Below are 12,385 nucleotides of genomic sequence, written 5' to 3'. Positions count from 1 at the left end.
GAAGGGTTTCCAGGAACCCTAGTACCAAAAATAAAAGAAAATAAAATTTAAAAAGAGCTTGGGGTGCAGCTTAGTGGTAGAGCATTTGCCTCTCTTGTACCAGGCACTGGTACTGCAAAAAATAAAAGTAAATTTAGTAAGAAGTGTTAACCATTACTTAAAGACAGAAACAAAATGACAAAAAGTATGACCCTGAAATAATAAATTTACATTATAGAATTTCAATTTGTTTACTACAACGCTAAAATAGTTGTCAAATCCCTAATATCACAAGATAATCATACATGGAGCTTTTTAAATATGTAGAGTCCAAGCTTCTTCCAACTTTTTCAATCTTGGTTTTTAATGTATGGGTAAAAGAAAAATGGATACATACACAGAGAGTATACACACATATTTTAAGCTGCTTGTATAATTCTAACCCAGTTAAATCACAGGTAAATACTTTATTACAACTGTAAGAAACCATCTCAACTCACAAAAATAATAATCTTTTAAAGTAACTGTCACAATGACAAAACATTTCTAAATTCTCATGCATTGTAAGTATTTACAAAAGTAAAGATGTCAAATACCTTTATCTCATAAACATTCAGTTGCTTGCTTTCTGCTGTACCCTTTTTTTTCAAGGCCTTATTCTGTTAAGTTAAAAATAAAAAATTAGCCAGGCATGATGGTGCATACTTGAATCCTAGTACTTGGGAGGCTGACGCAAGAGAATCCCAGGTTCAAGAACAGCCTTAGCAACTCAGTGAGGCTCTCGGCAATTTAGCAAAGCCTTGTTTCCAAATATAATTCAATCCCTAGCACCACAAAAATAAATAAATTAATTTAAAGGGGTTCTTTTTTTTTGTCTTTTTGGAACCAGGGATCGAACCCAGAGCGCCACACTTACAAAGCAGGCACTTTGCCACTGAGCTACATCCCACCCTTAATAAATTAATTTTAAAAATTATATTTAGTACTAAAGCAATTAAAACTCAAATTGTTATTGCCTTAAGTTTAATCAGTAGTACAAATAAAAGCATTATCCTCTAAAATTATGGTGAAAATATCAATTTTATTTCAAGAATATGCATAAAATACCTACCTCCTGCTGAAGCTCTTCAATGCATTTGCTTTTATTTTCAACTTGTTTTCTTAAATTGCTCCACTAAAAATTATTAGAAATTAGTTATTTTACTCAATATTCCAGTCCAACTGTTCTGATAATTTACTACATTGAATAACATAAAACTCACTTTAAAAGACACACTGTGAAATAATTCCACTAATGTAAAATTATAAATTATAGGTAATCCCTAAGTTTGAAATTCTTAACATTTCTTAATCTACTTAAAGAAAGTATGATTCAACTTTTTTGAGGGGAGGGCACTGGAGATTGAACCCAGTGCATTCTACCTCAAAGGTACATCTCCAGACCTTTTTAATTATTTTTTTTTTATTTTGAAACAGGGTCTCATTAAGTTGCTGTGGGGTCTTACAAAGTGCTACTTGATGGCCCCTAAGTTGTGATCCTCCTGTCTCAGCCTCCCAATTTTTTAATCACAGGCACATACTACCACACCCAGTTAGAGTCAACTAATTTAAATAAAACTTGCCTCTTGGAGCCGGGCGTGGTGGTGCACACGCTTGTAATCCCTGCGTTTGGGAGACAGGAGGATTGTGCAGGTTTGAAGCCAGCCACGCTGGCTTAAGTGACCCTGTTTCCAAATTTTTAAAAAATGTATAAAATGGGTCTGGGAGTGTAGCCCGGAGGTAGAAGAGCTTCCAGGAACCCCACACCACCAAAAAATAAAAAATAAAAAATAATTTGCCTCTTGGTTAATTCTATATGATGGTTGAATCATATTACTAAATAGATTGTAAGAGATAAGAATAACTATAATTTGTCTTTTCCTTATTCATTATTCTCCCTCATTTTTGAGATCCTTATATTTTAGAGAGGAGATGAATATGACACTCGAATGCCTCCTTACTAAACTCTAATTCCTCTTATTAGGTACTAATGAAATCACTTTAATATATTAGTTTTAGAATTATTTCATCTGGATACAGACACAGAACTGGGCCATGAGGCATTATCCTGTGAAACACTTGGAGTACCATAAAAGCAGCACTGAGCTAGGCATAGTGACACATGCCCATGTCCATAATTCCAGCATTCAGGAAGCTAATGTAAATTCCTGAGCTCAAGTGAGGAGCTCAAGGAATCCCAGACCAACTTGAGCAGCATAGTGAAACCCCATCTAAAGCATCACAAATATGTAAATTGTCCTGCTTTCTTTCTGTAGTACTGGGGGATTGAATTTAGGAACTTGAGCATGCTACGCATACACTCTACCACTGAGCTACATTCCAAGCTCTGTTCTATTTTTCCATCAAAGCAAAGCTCTGACAAAATTTTAAATCTCCCTTATTAACACAAACCCCTGTTAAATATTTTTCAGTCCCACATAATCATATTTGGCTAATATTCTAAAAATAAATGATATATGGCAGTGCTGTCTTTAGTTTATTTTATCTAAATTTTTATATACCCCAAGCCTACATTTTGTATTTATTTTTTAAAAAATCAAACATTTCCATTTTGGCAGAAAAGCCACTTAGATCCTCATAAAATAATTTTAAAATAAAAGCCTAAATTATTATTATAAAGTGAACCTAGAAGATTTTGGGCTAACACCAAAGCCAGCATTTGTTCTAAGAATATCTGCTGAACCCAGCCAGGTTAACAAAGACATGGGACAAAATTTATGGTCCACTAAAGGTATGAAATATTAACTTGAAGAACTACATACTCAGTGAAAGGATAAACAAGAAATAAATCTGCCATATAGTAAGGAAACTCATCTGTCTTTATATTGACACTGAAAGAAATAAAAACCTTCCCTAAAAATATGTAAATATGAGATAGCCTTATGTGAGTTTATATGCTGAATTTTTGATGTCTGTATGATCTGGAAGAAAACACAAATGGAGAATTTCATTTAAAATGGCCCATGGTTAACAGAGCTACTAAGAAATCTTCTGTGGAGAATATCAACTTCATACAAGTCTTAAAGAATTCCCATAGCCAGCTGGGCATGGTGGTACATGCTTATAATTCCAGTACTTGGGAGGCTAAGGCGGATCATGCAGGTTCAAAGCCAGCCTGAGCTACTTAGACTCTCAGCAACTCAGTGAGACCCTGTTTCCAAATAAAATATAAAATAAGTCTGGGAGTGTATTCCAGAAGTAGAAAACCCCTGGGGTTCCATCCCAGTACCACACACACACACACAAAAAAAAATTCCCATAGATAAAATTCCAAGGAATCATAAAAACCAATAAATAAATAAGGCTCAATGAGTAAAAGTCAAAAGAACAATGAGAAGAATCAAACCTGAAAATTTTCCGATATCAAAATAATCATAAATAGAATATAAAATAAATATATTTACTATAAAGAACTCAAAGAGTTAAAACTATGACTAAAATAGGTCATAGAAGAATACAAACATTAACTGGGAAGAAATCTTTTAACAATGCAAAAATCAGTTGAAATTTAACAATAGCAGAACAATCAGTGACTTCTTGGTTTCACCAAATAAATGTTGGAGAAACTTAAAAAATAACAGTTTAAAGCATTGCCAAAATATTTATTATGTTGCCAGAAAAAGCACATGCTGCATGTATTTCTTAGTCCTCTATTCTTCAGGCCATCAAAACCTATTGCCCCCGGGCATAATGGTGCACACCTATGAACACAGTACTTGAGAGGCTGAGACAGGAGATCACAGGTTTGAGACCAACCTTAAATTTAAGCGAGACTCAGCAACCTAGAGAGACCCTGTTTCAAAACAAAGAAATTTTAAAAAGGCTAGGGGTGTAGCTCAGAGATAGAATGCCCCGAGGTTCAATCCCCAATACCAAAACAAAACAAAAAAATATATATTCCCTTAGAATTAATATTAATGAGTATATCTTTCTCCTGCCAGAAAGTTTTCTAAAAACTATCTTTTAAACTGGCATTACTACACATTCCCAGATATGTAAATATTTATACTAAAATGATGATAAGTTATTAACTTTGGATCTCTTGATTGCCCCCTCCCAAGCCAACCATACACTCTTCTGTATAAGCTAATAAAAATTAAATATATTTAAGTCTACACCAACTTCAAGTTTAAACTCTCTTCAAAACTAGGGCTAATTAAGATTATATGGTTTTTTATTTAAAGTTCTTTCTGGGCCAGGTGTGGTGGCGCACATTTGTAATCCCAGCATTTAGGAGGCAGAGACTGTAAGATCACAGTTTGCAGACAGCCTCAGCTACTTGGTGAGGCCCTTCACAACTCAGTGAGACTCTGTTTCAAAAATAAAGAGACTAGCAGGGCTTGGTGGTACACGCTGTAATCCCAGCGCTTGGGAGGCTGAGACAGGAGGATTACACAGGTTCGAAGTCAGCCTCAGCTACTTAGTGAGGCTCTCAGCAACTTAGTGAGACCCTGTTTCCAAATAAAATATAAAATAGGTCTGGGAGTATAGCCCTGGAGGTAGAAAGCCTCTGGGTTTCTATACCCCCGGTACCATCAAACAATAAACGAGCAACCAGGCAAGTAAAAACACTTCACATAGAGTGGAAAATTTTCTGTAGCTCTCTCATTTTAGGAATGAGAGAGATATCTAACAATAATTTCTAAAAGCATTTTGCCACTTTAAGTATATCCATATAAATGGAACTACTTATGAAGTATAACATTTTAAGGAAAGGGAAGAAAAAGCTAAGGAGCTATTTAATGAAATTTTGCTCTTTAAAACAATAGGCAAAACCCCTCAAATCTTACAAGGGAAAATTGATTTCCTAATGCAGAACAGTATAAAGGCTGGTCTTTCAGAATGTAGTCATACCTATATTACTATAAAGTTTCTATTCTCAAACATTTTACAATTTGAAAATACCTTGTTTTCTAATATCTTCATTTGTTTATCTTTTTTTATAACTTCACATTCAATACTTCGAGCCTAAAATAAATTGACATTAAATTAAAATGTTAATAAAATTTCAATTTTATTCTGCATCATTTAGAAATAAAACTATAAAACTTAAGTCTTATATTTCTACAAAAAGATAGTTATCAGTTCTCCCAGAAATAATTCAGTATACTTTTCCCCAAAAAAGTACCTTCGCATGTGAGGTAATGGATATAGACTTGCTTGATTTAATTATCCCACAATATGTGTATATATGTATAAGTATTTAAATATTACTTTGAACACCATATATTTATACAATTTTATCTGCCAATTATAAACACAAATCACCTTTATATTCATCTATATTATGTCAATATTCATCATTCTTAGCTCAAAATTACTTTGCAATATTTTTTTGTATATGGTACTAGGGATTGAACCCAGAGGCATTCTACTACCAAACTACACCCTCAGCCTTTTGTTGTCGTTGTTCTGAAACAGGGTCTTGCTAGGTTGCTGAGTCTTGGAAAGTTACTGAGACTAGTCTTGTACCTGCAATTCTCCTGTATGAGCTTCCCAAATGCTGGGATTACAGGTGTGCATCACTGTGCCCAGCTACTTTGCAGTACTGTATTTGATTTCCCAGATTATCTTGAATTTTTTAAATTGTCAATATGTGCCAGAATTAGAAAATTTTTCCCATATTAATTACCAAAATATAAAAAGCAGTCAGAGCCTGGGTGCTGAGCAAGCACTCAGGCAGGGACGGCAAGCAGTTGATACACTGCTGAGCTCTCTCCCTCTGCCCTTTGTCCTAATATTTACTCAGAGCAAAGCCTTTAGTCCCAAAATATGTAGAGACAACTGAAAACCCTAAGATCACAGTGTCTCTGCCTGGTGCATTTCAGAACCAAACAGAGAAAAAACGTTAAGCCTTGCTCTTAGAAATTATACACAGCTACACTGGCTCTAATCAGTCTCCCTCCTATTCTTTGGGATCCAGAAATGCAAACTCTGTGCTACTTTAAAGCACACATAATTGTGAGCAACCAATACTGCCTAATACAATAGAGGCGGAAGCCAAGTAGATTATTGACCCCTGAACTTAGTAACTGCAATACCCGGAGACAAAGAGGAACCACTTAGCCACAAAATAAGTTACTAGTCCATTGCCTTGGTAAGAACCCACCCATAAGAAGACAGTATTTATGCTGGGCGTGGTGGCGCACGCTTGTAATCCCTGCACTTGGGAGGCAGAGGTAGGAGGATCAAGGCCAGCCGCGCTGGTTTAAGAGACCCTGTTTCAAAAATACAGAAAATAGGTCTGGGAGTGTAGCCCAGAGGTAGAAGGGCTTCCAGGAACCCCAGTACCACAAAAAAAAAAAAAAAGTGTTTTTAAGGGCTGGGGCCTCAGAGAAGGAGAGTTCCATTTTGGGGATCTCCAGAATGCCTGTGCACTGATTTCTCTATTTCCTACTGCTTTTGTAATAAAGACTTGTTAAAGCTGCACCAATCTATTAGTTTTAATTTCCCTATTTAACAAATCTTAGTTGAATAGAAGGGAAAGTGCCCACAGCACTATTTTAACTGTAACAACGTATAAATATGTACAGTGCCTCAAACATATCTTTCACAAACATTAATCTGAACCATGTAAAAACCCAATTATATATAAAAGACAGGTAATTATTGACCCTATTTTAGAGATGAGGAAATTAGGACTCTGGAAAAGTAGGTAAGAAATAATATATGAACTAAGGTAGTGAACTGGGTAAAAGCAGTAATAAAATTAAATGGCAAACTATTTTTTAAAAGAATTTTTTTTTTTTTGAGGATGGAACCCAGGGCATTCTACCTCCAAGCTATACCCCAGCCCTATTTTTATTCTTTATTTTGAAACAGGGTCTCACTGAGTTGCAAAGAGCTGGTCCCCCTAAGTAGCTGAGGCTGTCCTCAAACTGAGATCCAAGTTGTCTCAGCCTTCTGAATGCTGGGATTACAAGCATGTGCCACTACACCCAGCTTCATTTTTTTTTTTTTTTTGGGCAGGTCTGGGGATGGAAACCAGGGACATTCGACCTCTGAGCTACACCCCCTGCCCTATTTTTTATTCTTTATTTTGAACCCGAGTCTCACTGAGTTGCAGATGGCCTCACTAAGTAGCTGAGGCTGTCCACGAACCGTGATCCTCCAGTCTCAGCCTCCTGAATGCTGGGATTACAAGCATGCACCACCAATCCCGGCTTCAACTTAAATTCTTTATGCAAAACAATTTCAATAAAGCCGGGCATGGTGGCACATGCTTGTAATCCCCACTCTTGGGAGGCTGAAACAGGGGGATTGCGCAGGTTCGAAGCCAGCCTCATCTACTTAGTGAGGCTTTCAGCAACTTAGTGAGACCCTGTTTCCAAATAAAATATTTTTTTAAAAAAAGGTCTGGGAGTATATTCCGGAGGTAGAAAGCCTCTGGGTTCCACCCCCAGTACCACCAAAACAATTTCAATAAGTTAGCTGAAATCCAACCATGAAAAGCTGAAGTATGCCAACAATATGTTATACATTTTGTTTTTTTCCTTGATTCATCACTATTATCTTCCACATTAGCAAAATAGACCATATTTTAAATACTTAGCAGAGGATTCTGATTTTACACTAAACATCAAATTTGTATTTTACTGTCACCAACAACATAGTGCTTTGAAGCAGCTTCTGATAAAATTTTAAGTACTGAATTACATATCAAGTATTTAGTGAATTAAATTCATTTTTCAGGTTAAATTTCATAAATACAGACCTGAAAGAAAAATAGTTTATTCTAGGTATGGGTTAATATGAAAGATCCTAAAGACTGCATAAGATCAGCTTTATCACCTATCAGCCATATAATATTTTGAAGGTTTTTACCCTTTGAAAGACTAATTTTCTAATTAATAAATCAGGACAATACTGAATTCCATTTATGTTAAAAAGACCAGAACACACGTGTCTGGTCCACTGCAAGCCCTTAAAAATGTTCATTCATCCTCAGGTTATTCCAATAGTCTTACAACTTTCTAAAGCATAAATATTAAAAATCCTAAAATCAAAACTCTTCAAAAACCTCAAACTCCTATATACAAATGATATGGCTTAAATGATTTACCTGCATCTTTCTTTACCCTCATCTATGCATACCTTCATCTTTTCCCATTCTCTCCACTATTTCTTTAAACTCTTAAGCTCTATTTTTCAGCCTATATAAGTACATATAGCAAATATATACATATATATTTACATATATACATATACATACACACATATAAGAATATCTATATTCTTAAGTTACTAAGCATTAAACCCAGGGCCGCAAGCATGCTAAGTAAACATTCTACCATTAAGCCACATTCCCAGATCTTGTTTTATTTTTGAGAGAGGGTCTCCCTAAATCACCAAGGTTAATCTTGAACTTGAAATACTCCTAGCTCAGCCTCTCAAGAAGCTATGATTTCAGGCATGAGCCCCCACATCTAGCCACAACAAATTTTTTGTAGTTGTTTAAATATGCCATGCTTTCTCACAACTCCCATGTCTTCCTAGATAATGTGTGAGGTATTTTTAACTTGGAATATTCTTCTACTATTTTTGTGTCCATCCCTCTATGTTCCCACTTACAGCTACTAGTTTAAGTGAACTGAATATCACTTCTTCAGGAAGCTTGCACTGACAAGTTTAGATGTCCTTTTTTTTTTTTTGGTGTTGTTTTATTTTGTTTTGTGGTATTGGGAGTTCAACCCAGGGGCATTCTACCTCTGAGCTATGCCACCAGCCCTATTTTATTTTTTATTTGAAAATAGGCTCTCACCAAATTGATGAGGGCCTCACTAAATTACTGAAGCTGGCTTCAAACCTGTGATCTCCCTGTCTCAGTCTCCTAAGTACTGTCTATTACCAGCACAAACCACCATACCCCGGTTTAGATTAGATGTCCTTTTATGGGCTCAAATAGCATCCATAAAGAACTATGTTTTGGTCTGGCCTATATCCTTTCCTGCAAGAACTTCTTTACTATAAATTCCACAGCAATTCTGCTCATTTCATGCAGTTTGATAGGAGGTGACTCTGTCTTCAGGAAATGGTGTGCAGCTCAAGCCTAGCCAAATTATTTTATTCCCTAGCCACAATGATTTGTTCAGGAGTAAGTAAGTAAAGACTGGAGAATACGTCAGTCTTATCCAAAATTGTTTCAGAGCCTTCGAGACTATTTTAATAGGCTTTCAACTGATTTCAGTGCCCTGTATCTCTCCCCATTCTCAAATTTTAAAAGGTGTCACTTTCCCAATATATTAGATCACTAATATCCACCAAAGAAAATAAAATCTAAACTCAGTATCCAGAACAATGACTAGCACATAGCAGGTGATATATAATTCTTGTTAACTGTATGAAATTACACAACGCCTTCATCGCCTAGTTTGATCTATTTTGGCTTAATTCTCTCTCACTCTGTATATTAAATACTATATTGTATAATCATGTCATATACTTTGTGTAATTCCAGTTTTGTGATATTATTCCCTAAAATCTTCTGTTTCAACTTGTTTAAATCATATTCACCAAAGTGCAACACAAACATTTATTTTTCAGTGCTGGGGATCAAAGCCAGGTCTTTGAACATACTAGGCAACTGCTCTACCTCTGAGTTACACCCCCAACACCTACTTTTTAGTATATTCCCTGTTAATACAGCATAAGCCTTTTACTTAGCCTAGAAATACAAATAAGCCTTAAATATTGGAAATGTATTAATAAATTTAGGATTATGCCACTATTTCTTTCAGATATAGATCGTAGAAGCAAAATAATACAAGTTTTTGCCATTATTTTTAAGGCTGATGATCTACAGCAATCTCTACAACACTATTTACACAATAATATAATTTGATATTATACTTTGATATACTTTTGATGATCTGAGATTTTCAATACAAACTATTATTAAATATAACATACAAGCTGGGTGTGGTGGAACACACTTGTAATCTCAGTGCCTGGGAAGGCTGAGACCAGAGGATCACAGCTTCAAGACCAGTCTCAGCTACTTAGGCCCTTCTCAACTTAGTGAGACCCTGTTTCAAAATAAAGAGTACAAAAGAGAACTGGGGACCTATCTCAGAGTAAAAAAAAGAGAACTGGGGACCTATATTCCTGGGTTTGATCCCTGACACCACACAGAAGTAAGCAAGCAAACAAACACAACATACATTTTCTTCACTCTTCTCCAATTTGCATTTAACTTCATCTTCTTTCTGTTTTAGCTCTTCTTTCACAGATTGAAGCTCATTCCTAAAAGGAAATGGAAGAGTGACATTATTTTTAATGGTTGTCTATTTTTTTGTTTATATTTTCATTTTTTGTAATGTTTCATGCATTAACTACAACCAGGAATACGTCCATTCCCACACTTAATTAATTTATATATTTATTTTAAAATTATCTGGGTCCAACCAGGCATGGTGGCATGCACATGTTGTACCAGTACTAGGGAGGCTGAGAAAGAAAGTTAACAGGTTCAAAGCCAGCCTTGGCAATTAGCAAAACTCTGTTTCAAAATAAAATAGGGGACTTCCGGGAAGATGGCGACCGAGAAAAGCGGGGCTTAAGAGCCCCGCTAAAAACCAATCTCCATTACCACAAAATCAGCGCCTTTCATAGCCAGAAAACACCATCACCAGAAACAAAAAAATCACCAGGCTCCAGAGAGAAAGCGGACTGAGAACAGAGCTCAGAGCCACAGAGGAGATAACTGGCCTCATGCCCGAGGACGCGGCAGCAGCGCCATACTGCCGGCGGCAGCGGCAAATTCACCAGACGGCTACAGCAAGCCGAGGTGAGCCACTGCAGAACAGCCAGGCGGGATTTCTCGCTGCAGGTAAAATCTAAAGCTCCCAATGGCTGAGCTCAGCATACGCCGCAGGGATTCAGAGTGGAAATCAAAACCAAGAAGAAATACGCCAGCCTCACGGCCAAGGGCGTGGCAGCGACGCCATATTGCCACGGGCAGCAGCAGCAGAGAATTCACCGAATCCAGTACAGCTACATCTGCGTACTTAAGAACAGTGAGTCAAATTGCAGGCCACAGAGGAGAAATCCCAGTACTGTACTCCCTGGGACTTGACCCAGTAGGGGAGGGGCGGTGGCAGAGATATCACACCATAGGAGAACGTGCAACCTGGCACCCCCCACAGTCTAAAGCAGCCTCTATAGACTCTCTGGGTTGGAGACTCTGTGATACAACCCAGTAAAGGAGTAGTGGGGTCTGAGATACTACTGACTCGAGATCTAGAACACCTTAAGTGAAGTCATAGTCACCCAAGGGAAGAACCCAGAGAAGGCACAAACTTCCGAAATCATGGGAAAGAGGAATAACACTGGAACAATGAATGCCCACAACCCCACAACATCAGAACCCAATAAGACAGAAAATCAGATATTTCTAGAAGATCAAATCAGGAAAATAACTGTAGAAATAATAGAGGTGCTTTGAAAAGAACTCAGAGAGAGCCAAAAAGAGATAAAGGATGCAATTAATGAAATAAAGGCCTCAATTCAAAGCACAAACAACCGATTAGACCACATGGAGAACAGAATCTCGCTCTTAGAAGATGATCATTCCAAAAATGAACGCATAGTTTCTAATCTAGGAAAATACAATTTTTTTTTTTTAGGGAGTTTGTATACTCTTCTGTTGCCTGTGCCATTGAAATCATATCCAAGAAATCAATGCCAATTTCAGTGTTGTGAGGTTTTATGACCCAGATTTTCTCCTAAAAGTTTATAGTCTTAAGATTTATATTTAGGTCTTTTATCTATTTTGAGTTAATATTTGTATATGGGATTAGGTAAGGGTCCAATTTTATTCTTTTCCATGTAATTATTATGTTTCAACAATATTTAGTTAAAATATTATTATTTCTACCACCGAATGTTCGTGGAAACCTTGTCAAAAATAACTTGACAATATAGGGAAGAATTTAGCTTTAGGCTTTTATTTAACTCCAATGGTTTATATATCAGCCTTTAGAACAGTACTACACTGTTTCAATTATTGTAGCTTTATATGGTTTGAAATCAGAAAATATATATCTTCTAGCTTTGTTTTTCAAGATCGTTTTGGGTATCTAGAGTCCATTTTCCATATTAGGATAGAGTTTTTTTCTGAAAAATAAATATATAAATATATGATAGTTTCACCTAAAAAAAATAGAAAAAAATATTCTCTGGTAAGAAAGAAAGTAAAAAGAAATATTGAAATGTTATCTTTAAGTCATCAAAAGCTTGGGTCAGACAAATGAAACTGTTACGTGAGATTATCAATTTTAATTTTGGATAAATTGCTATAATACTAGATGTCAACCACTAAGCCAAGCATGGGAGGGAGGGATGGGGA

General features: G+C 36.2%; 1 protein-coding gene across 1 annotated transcript in view; it reads right to left on the bottom strand.

Annotated features, from left to right (window-relative positions):
* Positions 1 to 12,385, bottom strand: part of SYCP1 (synaptonemal complex protein 1) — a gene marked incomplete at both ends in the record, with an annotated part of 133,624 nt that overhangs the window by 43,853 nt on the left and 77,386 nt on the right. The window contains 4 exons of the mRNA XM_080691508.1: positions 576 to 638; positions 1,091 to 1,153; positions 4,945 to 5,007; positions 10,200 to 10,281. Coding sequence (XP_080547634.1) covers positions 576 to 638; positions 1,091 to 1,153; positions 4,945 to 5,007; positions 10,200 to 10,281 — 271 coding nt within the window. The remainder of the gene's footprint in view (positions 1 to 575; positions 639 to 1,090; positions 1,154 to 4,944; positions 5,008 to 10,199; positions 10,282 to 12,385) is intronic.

The sequence above is a fragment of the Muscardinus avellanarius genome (genome assembly GCF_963383645.1).
Source record: "Muscardinus avellanarius genome assembly, chromosome: 3".
NCBI classification, from domain to species: domain Eukaryota; kingdom Metazoa; phylum Chordata; class Mammalia; order Rodentia; family Gliridae; genus Muscardinus; species Muscardinus avellanarius.
This window is presented reverse-complemented; position numbering and strand designations above follow the sequence as displayed.